Source organism: Schistocerca gregaria, chromosome 5 (assembly GCF_023897955.1).
Source record: "Schistocerca gregaria isolate iqSchGreg1 chromosome 5, iqSchGreg1.2, whole genome shotgun sequence".
NCBI classification, from domain to species: domain Eukaryota; kingdom Metazoa; phylum Arthropoda; class Insecta; order Orthoptera; family Acrididae; genus Schistocerca; species Schistocerca gregaria.
Genome location: NC_064924.1, coordinates 532,494,742 through 532,516,663, shown reverse-complemented (window position 1 = coordinate 532,516,663; position 21,922 = coordinate 532,494,742). Strand labels below are relative to the sequence as shown.

General features: G+C 42.3%; 1 protein-coding gene across 7 annotated transcripts in view; it reads left to right on the top strand.

Moving 5' to 3' along the window:
- The first annotated feature begins 238 nt into the window (after window positions 1-238).
- The window catches only part of LOC126273182 (carbohydrate sulfotransferase 11-like), a 376,162-nt gene continuing 354,478 nt past the window's right edge, over window positions 239-21,922 (top strand). The window contains exons 1-2 of one of the 7 annotated variants that reach the window (XM_049976687.1): window positions 239-373; window positions 14,448-14,867. In XM_049976687.1, the coding sequence (XP_049832644.1) occupies window positions 14,616-14,867 (252 nt within the window). In that variant the 5' untranslated portion in view covers window positions 239-373; window positions 14,448-14,615. Of the gene's footprint in view, window positions 374-8,414; window positions 8,550-14,447; window positions 14,868-21,922 lie in introns of those variants that run through there. The other 6 variants (XM_049976684.1, XM_049976688.1, XM_049976685.1 and 3 more) reach the window with 6 other exon arrangements.

The following is a 21,922-nucleotide window of genomic DNA, read 5'->3' as shown; positions in this document are numbered from 1 at the left end:
CAATGGTGTGGCATGGAAACGATCATGGTCGTGATGGAGATGGTGTGACGAAACAGTAACGGAACACTCTGGGACCGCAGGAAGCAGTCAACAGTTACGTGCGGGAGGACGAAGGAGTGAGAAAGCCGGAAAGAGGGGCTGAAGTGGGGGGGGGGGGGGGGGAGGGAGGGAGGGAGGGGGCGTTGTTGACTGGCGCTGGGAGAAAGGGTGTATCTCGGGACGGATGTCATCGCTGGGCAGTGGGCATTAGTTGAACTTTCATGGAGGTGCATCGAAGGTGCGGTACGGATGGAGTCGCGCAGCAGGATAAGAAGTTAGTGGACAGTTTATTTGGTGCTGTGAGTGTGTTTTACGAGGGCTGACAGCTGTTAAGGTATGCATTTTAGAGACCTTGTTTACTAGACTTCTCTGTTTCGAATTATCATTTCTGCCACATCCCTGAATATTGACCATTCCTCCTGGGTCACTTGCATATTCCTACATTACATTCAGTACTGACGTCGGTTTCACTCTGTTTGTACTCAAAAATACTGGTACCTCTTAAAATTGTGCATATTATGAATCAAATGAATCTATTAAAAACTGTTTTCTAATATTCGTTCCCTGAGAAGTTATAATAGATACATCAGAATAGTGACTTATTGATAAACGACAGGAAGTGCAAAATGGCTAAGCAGGAATGGCTAGAAATGTAAGGATGTAGAATCCTACAACAAAATTAAAGAGACCTTTGGAGAAAAGAGAACTGCCTTTATGAATATCAAGAGCACAGATGAAAACCAAACGTAAGCAAAGAAGGGAAAGCAGAAAGGTGGAAGGAGGATAGAGAGGGTCCATACAAGGGCGATGTACTCGAGGGCAATATTATGGAAATGGAAGAGGACGTAGATGAAGATAAGATGGGAGAAATGATACTGCGCGAGGAATTTGACAGACCATTGAAACATCGAAGTCCAAACAAGGCCCCAAACAAGCTACTGATAGCCTTCGAATAGCCACCCCTCACACTTCAAGATGAGTGTAATAATTCCAATTCCAAAGAAAGCGGGTCCTGACAGTTGTGAAAATTACCGAAATATCAGCTTAATAAGTCACGGTTGCAAAATACTTACACGAATTCCTTACAGATGATTGGAAAAACTCGGGGACAATCAGTTTTGATCCCGGAGAAATGTAAGAACACGCGAGGCAATATGAGTTATCTTAGAACATAGGTGAAGAAAAGGCAAACCTACGTTTATTGCATTTGTAGACTTAGAGAAATCTTTTGACAATTTTGACTGGAATACTCTCATTCAAATTCAGAGGGTGGTAGGGGTAAAATACTGGAAGCGAAAGGCTATTTGCAATTTGTACAGAAACCAGCTTTTCTTGAGATCGCCTATCTACGTTTTATATACTCCCTACTTCGGCCCTCATCAGTTATTTTGCTGCCTAGATAGCATAACTCATCTATTACTTTTGGTGTATCGTTTCCTGATCTAATTCTCCCAGCATCATCTTTTTTAACTCGATTACACTCCATCATCTTCGTTTTAGTTTTGTCGATCTTCATCTTATATACTGCTTTCAATACGCTGTACATTCCGTTCAGCTGCTCTCCCAAGTCCTTTTCTGTCTCCGACAGAATTGCAATGTCATCGGCAAACATCACAAGTTTTTATTTTTTTCTCCCTGTAATTTAATTCCTACACCAAATTTTTCTTTTGGAGTAGGAATTAAATTCCAAGGAGGAGAAATAAGAAACGTGTTTGGATTCGTGGCTGGATGAAGAAAAGACGGTTGCTTAACATCCCTGCTGAAATAATTTATAATGGAAGAAGCAAGAATTTTTTTAATTATCTTAGAATGTCACCAGAACTGTTCACATTTCTTCTAAATGGAGTTAATTATGCGATAAGGAATAAAGATACTGTAATACATGAAGCACTGTCGCCAGAACTGAAATTACTTATCACATTGCGTGCATTACATTCTAGAACACTCGGTATGTTATAAGATATGGTTTTAGATCGTGATGACGCTTTTTCATTAACACCAATAATTCCTACCCTTAACTGTAATAATTATTAACAGTAGCAACAATAATTATTCGAAGCAGGCCGCATTAAGAAGAGAATGGTTTGCAAACTACTCTCTTGAAGATAGATCTGTATAGTGGCAATATTTCAAAATTCAAACATATGTGAATGGGGAGCACTGCTGCGACGTTTTATATAGATGAATATTGAATGAAGAATGTAGCTTCCTGATATGTGTAGCCTCCCCTACTGTCAACAATATTCCTTGAAAAACATAGTGTCGGCCAACCTGAACTATGGGATTTCAGTCTTGTAGACGCGAGCATTTCCACATCTTGAATTACATTAGCTTTATTTTTCTTAATTCAGTTGTATATGTGCAGCTAATTCAATACATTTTGCTCTGCAGCTCAGATATTGTCAAACTATCTGCGTTCTGATCGCACGTGATGGTCTCAGGAGCAGCAATATGTTGCTTATTTTTGTAATCAGTATCACTGAAATCCCACAAACACCTATGCAAAGCATAGATATCCAAAAAGCGTACATTATTCTCCGTTCCCCAGGTCATATTCAGTTTTTCTACACTCTACGAACACACATAACCTCTAAACTCAGCAACCAGTGTCGCCAAAGTTGGAACACTCCGAACGTGTTTAGTTTCACCGACGAGTTGCGCAAACGCGCGGCACGCATGTGCAGTGGCCGGTAGCGCAGTTGCCTGCAACCTAGTGTCGTCGTATAAACTAGGCTTAACTTCCTCACTCTTAAATGAACGGGATTAGAGATTTGTTTATAGCAGCAAAGCCGACGACGGGACGTTGAGACACAAAAGTGGGGACGTAGAGGACATCCACACAGCAGTCTCCATTCGCTACAGTATACTTGAAACTGGCGGTTAATAATAAGGTAAATGGTACTTGCTACACTCCCGGTGTCACTGAAAACTCGGAGAGACAGCTAAATGCACAAACCTCGTGGTAATGAACTAAGAGTGAAGATTAAGCAGCACACAATGGAAAGTAGAAACACTTTTATTTTCGATGAAGAAGAATAAAGATTAAATGCCAGGAAATAAATCTGATGGTAAGGAAGTCAAAGACTCGTATGTGAAAATCAGAAAAACGAGTCATGCGAAGAATTGGCAGTATCAGCACTCGACGATTGATGGATTATTGCTCGTACGCCTACTTTATAGGAAGGGAATGCGAAATGAGGAGGTGACACAATGCACTATGAGCCTTTGTTTGACTGTTAGATTTGACATCAAACTTCAGTTCGGCCCACGGGAAGCCAAAATTGTAACTAGAACACTGCACGTTTTATGTTAACCCCTTCAGAAGCATCTGGCTACAATTGTGTGCATTAAATTTTACTGTCTGTTGTGGATGTTCCATCTTTTTGTTAAGTAGAACTACTGCCAACTGTTGGGCGTCTCTATAAAGATACCAACAAGTCAATGTAGCAGTGCGCAGCAGCTTCTGTCCACCAGAATATACGGAAGTGGTTGGTTGGTTACAGTCCACTGTATAAATGAGCATTATTATTGTTATTTTGCTTGGTAATTATCGAATGATCAGTATATCTATTACAACAGTGAACATTTCAATATTAATTATTTAATCCATAAAAAGAAACCAAGTCTACAAAATATAGTATATTGAAAACGGGTACATATTTTTGTATAAATCTTGCACGCGAAATCAATAAAAAAAATCACCTAAGAGCATTACAGCATAAAGAAAAATTTTCCTTCCTCCAGAAAGATTCAGATCTGAAAGAATTGTGTTCGAACATAATGAATTACCTCGAAGGAAACGGTCTATTGACACACAGTCAACATGGGTTTAGAAAACATCGTTCCTGTGAAACACAACTAGCTCTATATTCACATGAAGTGCTGAGTGTTATTGACCAGAGATTTCAGGTCGATTCCGCATTTCTGGATTTCCGGAAGACTTTTGACACTGTACCACTCAAGTGGCTCGTAGTGAAATTGCATTCTTATGGAGTATCGTCTCAGTTATGTGACTGATTTGCGCTTTCCTGTCAGAGGGGTCACAGTTCGTAGTAATTGACGGAAAGTCATTGAGTAAAACAGAAATGATTTCAGGCGTTCCCCGAGATAGTGTTATGGGCTCTTTGCTGCCCCTTATCTATATAAACGATTTGGGAGACAATCTAAGCAGCAGTCTTCGGTTGTTTGCAGATGACGCTGTCGTTTATCGACTAATAAAGTCATCAGAAGATTAAAACAAACTGCAAAACGATTTAGAAACGATATCTCAATGGTGTGAAAAGTGGAAGTTGACCCTAAATACCGAAAAGTGTGAGGTCATCCACATGAATGCTTTTTAGTTGTAGCCAAAAACGAATGATCACTGGATATTCCACTTTATAATTAATGATATCCGCCATTTCATTTCGGCTCCCCTAGCTCCGTCCGACGTAATGTGGTGCGGGGATTTTAATATTTACCATTACCTGCTAATACAAAAAAACTGGAAAACGATTTAGAAAAAATATCTGAATGGTGCGAAAAGTGGCAGTTGACCCCAAATAACGAAAAGTGTGAGGTCATCCACATGAGTGCTAAAAGGAACTCGTTAAACTTCTGTTACACGATAAATCAGTCTAATCTAAAAGCCTTAAATTCAACTAAATACCTAGGTATTACAATTACGAACAACTTAAATTGGAAGGAACACATAGAAAACGTTGTGAGGAAGGCTAACCAAAGGCTGCGTTTTGTTGGCAGGACACTTAGAAAATGTGACAGACCTACTAAGGAGACTGCCTACACTACGCTTGTCCGTCCTATTTTAGAATACTGCTGCGCGGTGCGGGATCCTTACCAGGTAGGACTGACGGAGTACATCGAAAAAGTTCAAAGAAAGGCAGCACGTTTTGTATTATCGCGAAATATGGGAGAGAGTGAAACAGAAATGATACAGGATTTGAGCTGGAAATCATTAAAAGAAAGGCGTTTTTCGTTGCGACGTAATCTTCTCATGAAATCCAATCACCAACTTTCTCCTCCGAATGCGAAAATATTAGGTTGACACCGACCTACATAGGGCGGAACGATCACCACGATAAAATAAGGGAAATCACAGCTCGTACGCAAATTTATAGGTGTTCATTCCTTCCGTGCGTTATACGAGTTACCCTCAGACTTCAAGAAGAATATAATAATTCCAATCCCAAAGAAAGCAGGTGTTGACAGATGTGAAAATTACCGAACTATCAGTTTAATAAGTCACAGCTGCAAAATACTACCGCAAATTCTTTACAGACGAATGGAAAAACTGATAGAAGCCGATCTCGGGGAAGATCTGTTTGGATTCCGCAGAAATGTTGGAACACGTGAGGCAATACTGACCCTACGACTTATCTTAGAAAATAGACTAAGGAAAGGCAAACCTACGTTTCTAGCATTTGTAGACTTAGAGAAAGCTTTTGACAATGTTGATTGGAATACTCTCTTTCAAATTCTGAAGGTGGCAGGGGTAAAAAACAGGGAGCGAAAGGCTATTTACAATTTGTACAGAAAGCAGATGGCAGTCATATGAGTCGAGGGGTATGAAAAGGAAGCAGTGGCTGGGAAGGGAGTGAGACAGAATTGTAGCCTGTCCCCGATGTTATTCAATCTATATATTGAGCAAGCAATAAAGGAAACAAAAGAAAAGTGCGGAGTAGGTATTAAAACCCATGGAGAAGAAATATAAACATTTGAGGTTCGCCGATGACATGATAATTCTGCCAGAGACAGCGAAGGACTTGGAAGAGCAGTTGAACAGAATGGACAGTGTCTTGAAAAGAGGGTATAAGATAACATCAATAAAAGCAAAACGAGGATAATGGAATATAGTCGAATTAAATCGGGTGATGCTGAGGGTATTAGATTAGGAAATGAGACACTTAAAGTAGTGAAGGAGTTTTGCTATTTGGGGACCAAAATAACTGATGATGGTCGAAGTAGAGAGAATATAAAATGTAGATTGGCAGTGGCAAGGGAAGCGTTTCTGAAGAAGAGAAATTTGTTAACATCGAGTATAGATTTAAGTGTCAGGAAGTCGTTTCTGGAAGTATTTGTATGGAGTGTAGCGATGTATGGAAGTGAAACATGGACGATAAATAGTTTGGACAAGAAGAGAATAGAAGCTTTCGAAATGTGGTGCTACAGAAGAATGCTGAAGATTAGATGAGTAGATCACATAACTAATGAGGAGGTATTGAATAGAATTGGAGAGAAGAGAAATGTGTAGCACAACTTGACTAGAAGAAGGGATCGGTTGGTAGGACATGTTCTGAGACATCGAGTGATCACCAATTTAGTATTGGAGGGCAGCGTGGAGGGTAAAAATCGTAGAGGGAGACCGAGAGATGAATACACTAAACAGATTCAGAAGGATGTAGGTTGCAGTAGATACTGGGAGATGAAGAAGCTTGCACAGGATAGAGTAGCATGGAGAGCTGCATCAAACCAGGCGCAGGACTGAAGACCACAACAACAAGAACATACGAGATTTGAAAAATAGAGAATTGTGAAGGTGGTTTCAATGAACCCTCTGCCAGGCACTTAAAAGTGATTTGCAGAGTATCCATGTAGATGTAGATGTAGATGTAGAACTGACTGCAGACCCTTTTATCATGTTTCTTGCTACTCGTGCTAGTACAAGGGATAAGATTCCAAATCTCGCGCTTTGCTCCGTACTGGTGCTCATTTCATCGGCGCTCAAACCACAAAGTGACAATTTCAGACCCTCGACACAACTTTCCATTCGAGAGATGACGCACTGTTGACAAGAGTTCCCGTGTAGGCATTTCTGCTTCCTGTGCGACATTTTTACTCGAATCAGCGGACCCGAGAAGGCAGCGCACAATGGACTTGAACGGATTCTGCAGTGCAGTTTGGTAGGGGCTAGGCAGCTTATGTTCTTCCTCACTAGATTATATTAGATTAGATTAATACTAGTTCCATGGATCATGAATACGATAGAGGGGGTAATGATGTGGAACGAGTCAAATTGTCCAATACATGACATAATTAAGTTAATTTAACAACATAATTAAGTTAATATAACAACTTTTTTTAAAAAATTTATATCTAAAAATTCCTCTGTGGAGTAGAAGGAGTTGTCATTCAGAAATTCTTTTAATTTCTTCTTAAATACTTGTTGGTTATCTTCAGAATTTTGATACTACTTGGTAAGTGACCAAAGACTTTAGTGGCAGTATAATTCACCCATTTCTGTGACAAAGTTAGATTTAATCTTGAATAGTGAAGATCATCCTTTCTCCTAGTATTGTAGTTATGCACACAGCTATTTCTTTTGAGTTGGGTTTGGTTGTTAATGACAAATTTCATAAGAGAGTATATATGCTCAGAAGCTACTGTGAATATCCCTAGATCCTTAAATAAATGCCTGCAGGATGATCTTGGGTGGACTCCCAGCTATTATTCTGATTACACGCTTTTGTTCAATGAATACTTTATTCCTCAGTGATGAATTACCCCAAAATATGATGCCATATGCAAGCAATGAGAGAAAATAGGCGAAGTAAGCTAATTTACTAAGATGTTTATCACCAAAATTTGCAATGACCCTTATTGCATAAGTAGCTGAACTCAAACGTTTCAGCAGATCATCAATGTGTTTCTTCCAATTTAATCTCTCATCAATGGACACACCTAAAAATTTTGAATATTCTGCCTTAGCTATATGCTTCTGATTAAGGTCTATATTTATTAATGGCGTCATACTATTTACTGTACGGAACTGTATGTACTGTGTCTTATCAAAATTCAGTGAGAGTCCGTTTACAAGGAACCACTTAGTAATTGTCTGAAAGACATTATTGACAATTCATTAGTTAATTCTTGTTTGTCAGGTGTGATTACTATACTTGTATCATCAGCAAAGAGAACTAACTTTTCCTCTTCATGAATATAGAATGGCAAGTCATTAATATATATTAAGAACAACAAAGGACCCAAGACCGACCCTGGTGGAACCCCATTCTTGATCGTTCCCCAGTTTGATGAATGTGCTGATCTTTGCATATTCTGCTTATTTCAACTTTCTGCACTCTTCCAGTTAGGTACGAATTAAACCATTTGAGCACTGTCCCACTCATGCCACAATACTTGAGCTTGTCTAGCAGAATTTGATACACTTGCGAACGCAAATAACTCAGCTGCTCTTCTGCAGTGCAACAAACGGGCACGTCAGTAAGTGTTCTCTCGCACTTGAAAGCTTTTCGCAGGTAAGCATGACAGCCTGACAACCGGTGACGCGTTGGCGCGGTATTTTATCGCTGCCGGTGTACAGTGAGTGACGCGCATGCGCATCGCTGGCGAGCGCTCGCGCCAACCAGGTGGGAGCCCACGAGTAGCGGAGTGGTTCTCCGCCTCGCCGTCACTGCACACGGTTTGCCGCCGTGCCGCAGCCACCGATCGGCTCCCGTGTGTCAGTTAACTCTGCCTCATCTCCAGCTCGCCATTTTAGTGAACCTCTACTGGCAGTAAGTAGCGGCTCCTCCCTGGTTTCTTCATTAGTTGTCTGTAGGACGCGAGGCTTAAAGCCTGAAGGCGTGACGAAGCCATCGCCGAACCTAGCGCGCAGCTAGGACGCTTCTTACGCTAGTGAGTTGACCGTGGTAATCAGATCTAGAATCAAAAGCTTCTTCGCGGAAAGAGCAGAAGTTTCGCTGATCGGATATAAAATCTGAGCGTCACTATCGACTCAACTCCTGTACGAGCTGTATTAGTTATGTGCCAGCCTAAGGAGAAAACTCCACAGCTTGGCGGAGAGTTTTCGCCCGAATCACTGTAATTTCGTTGGTGTTCTGTTGCATAATAACAAGTAAAATACCAGCTAAGTTTATTTGCAGAATAGTTTTGTTGCAAGCCTTTTCTAACGAGCTGTGTTGCGTAGATTTCGTTCAAACATAGAAATAGAAATACTATGTCATAAAATTCGTAGTTTCGGCCTGTTCGCATACAACAGAAGGAGGCGTACACAACGTTAGTGCAGGTATACCAGCTGTACCGGTACGAAATGAGCGTTTTTTTGTGAAAATGAAACAATAAATTTGAATTGAAAAGTAAAAACATTTTATTCAAAGTACTGATCATTGCTTTCTATACATTCTGACTACATTTATGGCAATTTGTGGACACCACGCCAATAGAAATGTTCGTCTTTTGAAGCAAACCAATCAGACACCCAATTTTCGACTTCTTCGTAGGAATCGAAGTGTTCCTCAGCCAATGCGTGTCCAATTGATGGAATCAAATGGTAGTCGGAAGCGGCCAACTCTGGTGAATACGGCGGTATTTTGATTGTATCCTGAACCAGTTTTGCTTTGTGTGCAAGTGCATTGTCGTGTAAACAAATTACTTTGCCATGTCTTCTGGCCCATTCTAGTCTTTTTTCGACCAATGCATAGTTCAAATTTATCGATTGTTCTCTGTAGCGATTAGTATTCACAATTTCACCGGGTTTTAGAAGCTCATCATACACCACACCTTTCTGATCCCACCAAAGACAGAGCATTGTCTTCTTGCCGAAACGATATGGTTTTGTAGTCGATGTTGATGGTTTCCCGGATTAACCCATGATTTTTCCCGTTTAGGATTCTTAAAATAAATCCATTTTTCATTGCCAGTAACAATTCGATGCAAAATTGTCTTTGAAGCAAAATTTGACAAATGGTTTTTCGGTTTTCTATCTGTCTTTCATTCAATTCATGTGGCACCCATTTTCCACACTTTTGGATCTTTCCCATAGATTTCAAACGGTCAAAAATTGTTTGTTGTGCAAAATTAAGCATTGTTGATATTTGCTTCTGAACCGTTGAAACCATCTTTTGCATGTTGCTTCTGATAGAGCATGATCACAATATGCCTCGACAAGCATTCGATGCGACTCTGCAGCACTTTTTTTCAAATGAAAACAAAAAATTAATGCTTTCCGCAAATCATCACTTTCTGGTACAAAATTCGACATTCTTAACACGATGAAAACATATGATGTTGTTTGTTCCAGGACTAGATGTATACTAAATATCTTTGACAGTTGCCATACCAACCAAACAAAGAAAAATTAAGGCTCGTTCACAACAAACGTTTTCCCTTTCGATACATTTGTATCTTAACGCTCATTTCATATCGGTACATCTGGTATAACAAGCCTGGTTCTTATTTTCTGGCAGTTAAGAAATAGGTGGCTATATATAAGCATAACTGTACTCCACTTTATGTTGGTCCTTGACGTGGCCGTCCAGTAATAGCATGAAAAAACAAAGATATCACATGTAGGATATGGTACTAGACCACTGGCGACCGAATGTATTTTAGTTAATGCCATAAGCATGTCACACAAATAAGTAGAGTAAGTGACGATAATGGGTTACGATGTGCAAAGACGAAAAGCCAAAACGTCTCTGTAAGCCAGAAGAAGTTACATATTTCTCAAGTAAAGATTTTAAAGGTGACTGTTTTAATGTCAGATAGAATACGCAATGAAAATGCACAGGACTGCAGGTATGCTACACAACTTACGATAATTCTTGTTACTAACACTTCTAAATTAATTCTTCAAGCGGTATGTTAAACATTGAAAATTGTAGATATTTCAGCATCGGTGGTTCCTCAGCCGCAACGCACCTGAGCTGTCACTGGAACTGCCAAATGATGATGAAGCAAAGTCTCCTAAACGCGAAATAAAAAACAAAAAGTTTCGTGACAGGTTACGATTTGCTTGTAATTGTATTTTAAACATTCGCGAATATGTGTACGCAAACTAACTGATTGTCCAGCAAAAGGCAAAACAATATAAAAGCGCGTCTGTCTGATACAATAGACGAAAACATAGGCGAGAGTGAAACTGGATAACAAAACAAATAAAATAATTCTTCGACAGGAAAGTATACCTGCCCACAACGGTATTTTGTTGGTTGTAAGCAAAGCATTTTGAAAAAAAATAATTGATACACCCTTCTATTGACTAGATTTTTAGCAAAGAAAAATCACCAAATAGCCGTATGTTTCGAGTTTATTTTATTTACAGAACCAGTTTCAGCTTTACATTAATGATATGTATGCTATCCGTGTATAGGCAATCATATATATCAATACTTGCATTTCTAGAGCCATCAATATCTCTGTTTCGTTAATTCGTTTATGGATTGTTTACGTCGAAGACTTGATAACAACAACAGCAGCAGCAGCAACCCTTTGTTAACAAGTCTTCGAAGTAAACTCCTCAAGAATGACTTAATGAACTCCAGATACCGAGCGAGGTGGGGCAGTGGTTAGCACACTAGACTCCCATTCGGGTGGACGTCGGTTCAGTCCCGCGTCCGGCCATCCTGATTTAGGTTTTCCATGATTTCCCTAAATCACTCCAGGCAAATGCTGGGATGGTTACTTTGAAAGAGCATGACCGACTTCCTTTCCCATCCTTCCCTAACCCGATGAGACCGATGACCTCGCTGTTTGGTCTCTTCCCCCCCAAACAACCAACCAACCAATGCACTCCAGATACTGATGGCTCCAGTTATGCAGCTGCCGATGTAACTGACTATGTATACATGGAGTGCATAGGGGCCTAAAGATGACATGGACTTAATGATATGCCGAAAATGGTCGTCTAAATAAAATAACTTCTCAAAACATACGGCTGTTTAACCGAGCGAGGTGGCGCAGTGGTTAGCACACTGGACTCGCATTCGGGAGGACGACGGTCCGGCCATCCTCATTTAGGTTTTCCGTGATTTCCCTAAATCACTTCAGGCAAATGCCGGGATGGTCCCTTTGAAAGGGCACGGCCGATTTCCTTTCTTCCCTCACCCGAGCTTGCGCTCCGTCTCTAATGACCTAGTTGTCGACGGTACGTTAAACACTAATCTCCTCCTCCTCCATACGGCTGTTTGGCGAGTTTTCTTTGGTAAATATTTGACCGGACGCTGCCCTGTGTCAAGGATGTATCAACAGATATTCACTAGATGTTCCACGCTCTGACTTCCATCTACATCTGAAATCTACATCTACATTTATACTCCGCAAGCCACCCAACGATGTGTGGCGGAGGGCACTTTACGTGCCACTGTCATTACCTCCCTTTCCTGTTCCAGTCGCGTATGGTTCGCGGTAAGAACGACTACCGGAAAGCCACCGTGCGCGCTCGAATCTCTCTAATTTTACATTCGTGATCTCCACGGGAGGTATAAGTACGGAGAAGCAATGTATTCGATAGCTCATCCAGAAACGCACCCTCTCGAAACCTGGACAGCAAGCTAGACCGCGATGCAGAGCGCCTCTCTTGCAGAGTCTGCCACTTGAGTTTGCTAAACATATCCGTAACGTTATCACGGTTACCAAATAACCCCGTGACGAAACGCGCCGCTCTTCTTCTATCTCCTCCGTCAACCCGATCTGGTACGGATTCCACAATGATGAGCAATGCTCAAGTACAGGTCGAACGAGTGTTTTGTAAGCCACCTCCTTTGTTCATGGACTACATTTTCTAAGGACTCTCCCAATGAATCTCAACGTGGTACCCGCCTTACCAACATTTAATTTTATATGATCATTCCACTTCAAACCGTTCCCCACGCATACTCCCAGATATTTCACAGAAGTAACTGCTGCCAGTGTTTGTCCCGCTATCATGTAATCAAACAATAAAGGATCCTTCTTTCTATCTATTCGCACCACATTACATTTGTCTATAGTAGGGGTCAGTTGCCACTCCCTGCACCAAGTGCCTATCCGCTGCAGATCTTCCTGCATTTATCTCCTGATCAAATCAAATGTATTATGGCAGTCGAATTCTTTACAGACGAATGGAAAAACTGGTAGCACACAACCTCGGCGAAGAACAGTTTGGATTCCGCAGAAATGTTGGAACACTTGAGGCAATACTGACCCTACGACTTATCTTAGAAAATAGATTAAGGAAAGGTAAAGCTACGTTTCTAGCATTTGTAGACTTAAAGCTTTTGACAATGTTGACTGGAATACACTCTTTCAAATTCTAAAGGTGGCTGGGGTAAAATACAGGGAGCGAAAGGCTATTTACAATTTGTACAAAATCCAGATGGCAGTTATAAGAGTCGAGGGGCATGAAAGGGAAGCAGCGGGTGGGAAGGGAGTGAGACAGAGTTGTAGCCTGTCCCCGATGTTATTCAATCTGTATATTGAGAAAGCAGTAAAGGAAACAAAAGGAAAATTCGGAGTAGGTATTAAAGTCCATGGAGAAGAGAAATTTGTTTACATCGAGTATAGATTTAAGTGTCAGGAAGTCGTTTCTGAAAGTATTTGTATGGAGCGTAGGAAAAAAAAATGGCTCTGAACGCTATGGGACTTAACAACAATGGTCATCAGTCCCCTAGAACGTAGAAATACTTAAACCTAACTAACCTAAGGACATCACACAACACCCAGCTATCACGAGGCAGAGAAAATCTCTGACCCCGCCGGGAATCGAACCCGGGAACCCGGGCATGGGAAGCGAGAACGCTACCGCACGACGACGAGATGCGGGCTATTGAGTGTAGCAATGTATGGAAGTAAAACATGGACGATAAATAGTTTGGGCAAAAAGAAAATAGTTGTTGCTATTGTCGTCTTCAATCCTGAGACTGGTTTGATGCAACTCTCCATGGTAATCTATCCTGTGCAAGCTCCTTCATCTCCCAGTACCTACTACAACCTACATCCTTCTGAATCTGCTTAGTGTATTCATCTCTTGGTCTCCCTCTACGATTTTTACCCTCCACGCTGCCCTCCAATGCTAAATTTGTGATCCCTTGAGAATAGAAGCTTTCGAAATGTGGTGTTATAGAAGAATGCTGAAGATTAGATGGATAGATCACATAACTAATGAGGAGGTATTGAATAGAATAGGGAAGATGAGGAGTTTGTGGCACAACTTGACTAGAAGAAGGGATCGGTTGGTAGGACATGTTCTGAGACATCGAGCGATCACCAATTTAGTATTGGGGGGCAGTGTGGAGGGTAATAATAGTAGAGGGAGACCAAGAAATGAATACACTTAGCAGATTCAGAAGGATGTAGGTTGCAGTAGGTACTGGGAGATGAAGAAGCTTGCACAGGATAGAGTAGCATGGAGAGCTGCATCAAACCAGTCTCAGGACTGAAGACAACAACAACATGGCAGTCGTGCCCGAAGGATTTTTTTTTTCCTCAGATACGGAGTCCAGTAATAGAATCTACTGAGCGGAAACTCTTTGTAGTTCGCTGACCTAAAAGGAGACAATGTCGCTAAAGAGTGTACGTTAAGCAGAGTAACATTTTTGCCTGCATAGGTTTTATCAGTGAGCTTGCAGACGTACTTTGCGCTTCTCGTCGCCGAGTCCGACGTCGACCTTGCGTTTATCTGCGATACTTGATAGGCGGCGCAGCCATGAGTGGGCCACTAAGCGAGGCGGCGCTGCCCTGCACAGGTGCCCGCCAGCCGCCAGCCGCCAGCCGCCAGCCGCCGCCACCGTTCGTGACGCTCCGGCGACTCGCGCCAAGTCCGAGGTCCTCCCCATTGTTGCGCGGGCAGAGAGGCGGGCCGCATGTCGCGCATGCGCGCTCACTGGCAGCCGCTGTCGCAGGCGCGCCTGGTGCTGCCGCCGCTGCGCGACGCGGGCGCGCGATCGACCAGCTGGCAGTCGATGCGGGGGCGTCCCGGGCGCTGGTGCGCGCTGCTCGCGGCCGCCGCGGCCGCCCTGCTGCTGCTGCAGGCCGCGCTCGTCGACCAGAGGGCCGCCGGCGGCGCAGACACCGCCCTCCGAGGCGACGACGCTCCCTTCGCCGGTCCCCAGCAGGTAGGTCCGCCAGCGCGTTGATGGGTGCGACCCACGTGGGGGCGCGCGAGTGCCGCAGCTGCATAACTGACCTCTCCAACTTCATTCTGTGATCCGGAAGACGGCGTCCTTAAGGTACATCCCACTTCAAAAAACAGTCCGATAACGAAGGCAGCAGTGCACAATGCATTTTAAAAAAAGACTTTTCATTTTAAAGATGGAACACTATAAGTTTTACCGTGACAGTTATCAATATTTATTGTAACTGCAAATTACTGTAACCATTCACAACTTATTTCCACTACGCGTGTCGGAGAGTTAAACCTCCATCATCAGGTGGATGTTTGTCACTAAACCTTGTATGTATGAGTTCTGTATATCCTGTGGCACTTATTGATGACAAAAGTCAAGAACAGTGTATTGTTCTTTTCTTCTTCTTTGCCACTAGACAGCGCCAAAGTTTACCGATAACTCGTACTTACAATACGTAGAGGAACATGTACAGACACACATCCACATGATGATGGAAGTTCAACCATCCGAAACGCATAGCGGAAATGAAAGTGCATTGTAGATGGTTACAGGAATTTGTATTTATGGTCGATACTTGTTATTGGAAAGTGTCTTCATCGCACTTAGTGGATTTATGACAGTTACCCTGTTCCGACCATAATGTGTCATCGGAACTAAGAGCCACAAACGACAGAGTAGAAATTACTGCTAAAGTCCTAAACATATTAAACTGACGTTATCCAACTTCATTCCGTAATTCGGAAGACGGCGTCCTTGAGGTACATCCCACTTCAAAAAACAGTCCGATAACGAAGGCAGGGGCGCACAATGTATTTTAAAAAAGACTTTTTATTTTAAAGATGGAACACTATAAATTTTACCGTGACAGTTATCAATATTTATTGTAACTACAAATTACTGTAACCATTCACAACCTATTTCCACTACGCGTGTCGGAGAGTGAATCTTCCATCATCAGGTGGATGTTTGTCAATAAACCTTGTATGTATGAGTTCTGGATATCCTGTGGCACATTTTGATGAGACCCAGAAAATGTTAGATACAGGCTCCCAGGTAGATGCTATTTTCCTTGGCTTCCGGAAGCCGTTCGATACAGTTCCGCACTGTCGCCTGATAAACGAAGTAAGAGCCTACGGAATATCTGACCAGCTGTGTGGCTGGACTGAAGAGTTTTTAGCAAACAGAACACAGCATGTTGTTATCAATGGAGAGATGTCCACAGACGTTAAAGTAACCTCTGGCGTGCCACAGGGGAGTGTTGTGGGACCATTTCTTTTCACAATATATATAAATGACCTAGTAGATAGTGTCGGAAGTTCCATGCGGCTTTTCGCGGATGATGCTGTAGTATACAGAGAAGTTGCAGCATTAGAAAATTGTACCGAAATGCAGGAAGATCTGCAGCGGATAGGCACTTGGTGCAGGGAGTGGCAACTGACCCTTAACATAGACAAACGTAATGTATTGCGAATACATAGAAAGAAGGATCCTTTATTGTTTGATTATATGATAGCGGAACAAACACTGGTAGCAATTACATCTGTAAAATGTCTGGGAGTATGCGTGTGGAACGATTTGAAGTGGAATGATCATATAAAATTAATTGTTGGTAAGGCGGATACCAGGTTGGGATTCATTGGTAGAATCCTTAGAAAATGTAGTCCATGAACAAAGGAGGTGGCTTACAAAACACTCGTTCGACCTATACTTGAGTATTGCTCATCAGTGTGGGAACCGTACCAGGTCGGGTTGACGGAGGAGATAGAGAAGATCCAAAGAAGAGCGGCGCGTTTCGTCACAGGGTTATTTGGTAACCGTGATAGCGTTACGGATGTTTAGCAAACTCACGTGGCAGACTCTGCAAGAGAGGCGTTGTCCAGAGCTTGCTGTCCAGGTTTCGAGAGGGTGCGTTTCTGGATGAGGTATCGAATATATTGCTTCCCCCTACTTATACCTCCCGAGGAGATCACGAATGTAAAATTAGATAGATTCGAGCGCGTACGGAGGCTTTCAGACAGTCGTTCTTACCGCGAACTATACGTGACTGGAACAGAAAAGGGAGGTAATGACAGTGGCACGTAAAGTGCCCTCCGCCACACACCGCTGGGTGGCTTGCGGAGCACAAATGTAGATTTAGATGAAGAAGTCATGAATAGTGTATTTTTCTTTCCTTCTTCTTCTTTGCCAGTAGACAGTGCCAAAGTTTACCGAGAACTCGTACTTACAATACGTAGAGGTACATGTACTGACACACATCCTCATGATGATGGAAGTTTAACCATCCGAAACGCATAGCGGAAATGAAAGTGCATTGCAACTGGCTACAGTAATTTGTAGTTATAGTCGATACTTGTCATTGGAAAGTGTCTTCATCGCACTTAGAGGATTTATGACAGTTACCCTGTTCCGAATGTAATGTGTCATCAGAACTAAGAGCCACAAACGACAGAGTGCTAAATTACTGCTGAAGTCCTAAAGATACTAAAATGTAGCTTCTTATTACTAAAGTAACTGGTTTTCCCTTTAATACGCATTAAATGTCCATCGATGTCATGCCTATGCCATCTAACACAGCGTGCGTCGTGCGTATGAACTTCAGTCATACATCGTCGCAGGTTTATTTTAAACTGTAGGGATTGCTGAAGCAATTACACTGGTAATAAGTGTCATTACTGTCATATTATATGACATACGAGCTACATCGATATGCACTAAACTCTTCTGGAAATGGCTCACTCACGCCAAATGCCGGTAACAAATAAAGAAATGGTGATTTGTTATGCTTCTAAAGAAAGATTTTTTTTATTTTTGTTTTAACATTGCACTAGTGATAGGAACTGTCTCGAAACACGCTGTCTTCTTGTGTTTTGTTGCCATGCCTATGACGTCTAGCACAGTACGCGTCGTTTGTATGCACTTCAGTCCTACATCATCGCACATTTATTTTAAGCTGTAGGGACTGCTGAAGCAATTAAACTCGTAATAAGTGCCATTGGTGCCAAATTATTTGACATACGTGATACATCGATATGCTCTAAACTCTTCTGGAAATGGCTCACTCACGCCAAAAGCCGGTAACAAATAAAGAAATGGTGATTTGTTATGCTTCTAAAGAAAGATTTTTTTTATTTTAACATTGCACTAGTGATAGGAACTTCCTCAAAACACCGTTTCTTCTTGAGTTTTGTTGGACACAAGAAAATAAACGCATACAAAAATTGGAAAATTTGCACATAAATTACCACGTAACGGAAGTCTATACAATTCTATCAAAGACTGCATGTGAATAATTGTGTAGTGGTAAAGGCATAGTTTTAATAGGCAAGAACAACAAAACATTATATTGCTTTTGCAGGTGTCGTAATTCATAAGTCGCTATTGCTTATGCCCGCCATCTTAACCGCTCTGGGAGAGTTGTTAAGTTTATCAAGACAATACTCGATTCAGTGCGTACTGTAGAGATACAGCCTATTTGAGAAGGAGCGATGTTCAGATTCGGGGACGTCTGAATCAGCGACCGAAGTCGCGCAGGAACTGCAGCTTGTCAGACAACGACGCAACTGCGGCCGCAGTTGCCGTGACTTTTAATTCTCTCTGTCTCTCTCTCTTCCGCTATTGTCTTCTACGCGTGTATGTGTGTGTTTGTGTGTGTTTGCTCTTCCCGAGTCCCGCAATTCCGGCGCTGTTAAGTCGGGCAGCGTCTCGTGACGTCCTCCCTGTGGACACGCGTGACCGTGGACGTCATTACGTCATGGAGCCAGGCGCTCTCTCACGCCCGGCTTGGGCTGATTAACGTCCATTAGACCCGCAAGTTGCTGTGTTGCGTAAGAAGCATTTGGTCTCGCAGAATTTTTACTTATGGATCGTCAAAGAACAAAACATTCCTAAAAAAATAATTACTTTTTCTTCATATTTTCGTTACGTCAGTTGTACATCCAATTTTTGCGACAAAGCCACAACAAGCCCCTACAGACCGCTGTCAGCCGCATAACGTTCCTGCTACATACTACCAGGTGTAGAAGAGTGAAACCGGAATTTAGTTACAATAATTACTCGTCTGTTGTTTGAAACTGATAAACAATATTTTATTCAAACAATCTCCATTGCTATTTATACATTTCTCCCATCTCTCCGGCAGGCTATGAACACCACGCAAAAAAAAAAAAAAAAACAGTTCTTCTCTTTGAAGCGAACCAGTCAGCCAGTCATTTCCGTACATTTTCATACGAATTGAAGCGTTGCCCAGAGAGAGCGTGTCCCAGTGATGCAAATAGATGATAATCGGGCGGATCCAAATCTGCAGAATAAGTCTCGATTCTTTACCTGACCCGTTTTGCTGTGTGTGATGGGGCGTTATAGTGGAGCAACCTGACTTTGTGTGCTGGCCGGTGTGGCCGTGCGGTTCTAGGCTCTTCAGTCTGGAACCGCGTGACCGCTACGGTCGCAGGTTCGAATCCTGCCTCGGGCATGGATGTGTGTGATGTCCTTAGGTTAGTTAGGTTTAAGTAGTTCTACGTTCTATGAGACTGATGACCACAGCACCCATAGTGCTCAGAGCCATTTGAACCAACCTGACTTTGTGTTGTCTTTTTCCATATTCCGGTCATTTTCAAGTATGCTCGATTTACGAGGTTTAAATAAAAAGTACTGCCACCATATTCATGGGAATATTTTAATAAATCAAACGCAGAAATAATCCTTTGAATGTGATCTTTAATTGCTAATACTCATTTTTCTACATAATCACCAGCCAATTGGATACATTTCTGCCAACGATAAAAAAGTTTTCTGAAGCCATAACGGATTCAAGTCGACACTCTGTTTCCGCAATCAGTCTCACAGTTGTCTCAACCTCTTCATCAGAATTATAATGATGTCCCCAGCAGGTCGTCTTTCATTATCAGGAACAGATGGAAGTCAGATGGTGCCAAATCTGGACTCACTGGAATCGCATTCGGGAGGACGACGGTTCAATCCCGTCTCCGGCCATCCTGATTTAGGTTTACCGTGATTTCCCTAAATCCTTTCTGGCAAATGCCGGGATGGTTCCTTTGAAAGGGCACGGCCGCTTTCCTTCCCTAATCCGACCTTGCACTCCGTCTCTAATGACCTCGTTGTCGACGGGATGTTAAACACTAATCTCCTCCTTCTCCTCCAAATATGGACTGTATGAAGGATACCGTACGGTGGTGAGATTCACTCTCTGAAGTTCTGTTGTGGTGGCACGTGAAGTGTGTGGTTTGCCATTGTCATGCTGCAGGAAAACATTTCCCTATTCCTTTGGGACCCTTGTTAGCCGACGTTTCAGAGTTCACAGCGTTGTGGTGTAACGCTCTGAATTTATTGTTGTTCCACGATCAAGGAAATCAACGTGGATAACACCATCTGCATCCCACAGCACTGTGGCTATGATTTTTCCAGTTCATGGCAGCGTCTTGAGTTTCTTTATCTGGGGCGAGTCTTTGTGTCGATATTCCATAGTCTGACGCTTCGTCTCCAGGTGGTAATGGGTTACCTATGTTTCATCTCCTATCACAATTGAATAGAGAACGGCCTCACCTTGATTCTCATAACGCGAGAAGAGTTCTTGGCGAATTTAAAGTCTGTGCGCTTTCATTTCAGGAGTCTGAACCTGGGTTATCCATCGTGCACAGATCTTCTGATAGGCAAGCAAAGCAATAATGTGACCCACACATTCTTGTGAAATGCCGCTTGTGCTAGAAATTTCTCTATGGGTGATACGACGATTGTCCAGAATCAATCTGTCAACATTTTTCTTGTGAAATTCGGTGGTTGCTGCCACAGGACGTCCAACTCTTTGTTTGTCACGCAGGTCAGATGTTCCCGCCTCAACATCTGTAAACACACTCGCCCAACAACGCATAGTACTCAAATCAACACAATCACAATAGACTGACGTTTCGTCTCTGACGAATCTCCTTTGGCATGACACATTCTGCTGTCAGGAATTCAATGACTGGACGTTGCTTAAATCGCGTTAACCGACAGTCTGCGCAGGGTTCCATACTTTACTCTGCAACAACACAACCGTTCAATATTAAGGCTTCCCGCCAACTGGAGCTGTAGAGAAGAGGCTACGGAACAAGCCAATACCTGTCGGATGTCAATGCCGCCAACTGTTGAAGAGTTACGAAGGTGGAGGCGTTACTTTTCAGTCAACCATCGTACATCGATCATATACTGTTGGTAGCAAAGGGTGTTAACGGTTTCATCAGGTTTTAGCAGCTCATGATAGATGACACTCTTCTGATCCCAACGAACACTGAACATTGTCTTCTTTCCAAAGCGATTTTGTCTTGCAGCGGATGTCGTTGGTTTGCTGGATTCACTCGTGATTTAGGACACGTAGGATAATCAAAATATATCCATTTTTCATCACCTGTCACTATTAGATGGAGAAACGACTTTCTTTTGTATCTGGCAAGCAGCATTTCACAAACGGTATTTCGATTCTCTTGCTGTCTTTCATTTAGTTCATGCGGAACCCATTTTCCCACTTTCTTCATCTTTCACATAGCTTTCAACCGAAGAGAAACGGTCTTCTGCGTCACACTGAATTTTCCACGATTCCACGAATTCCTGTTGGATCTGAGTATCATCTTCATACAATAAGGCTTGCACTTCGTTGTCTTCGAACTTTTTCGGTGGTTTCCAGCGCTCGTCGTTTCTCACGTCAAAATCACCACTTTTGAATGTTTTGGACAACTCCAAACACTGTATTTTCCCAAAATTATGTTCGCCGAAAGCTTCGACAAGCATTCTAGGCGATTCTGCGGCAGTTTTCTTTAAATGATAACAAAAAACCAATGCTGTACGCAAATCGTAGTTCGTAGGCACAAAACTCGACATGGTTACGGGTTTATAACAAATACCGATGTATGGAACTTGGGTTACTGTGTGTTGACATTCGTCGACAGCCGTTACAGGAAGCAGGGTAGTACACTGACGGCTAGGACCATCTATAGGGAAACTACGATTTCATACTTCTGCATCTGGTACATCACGATGGTTGAAAAAGCATA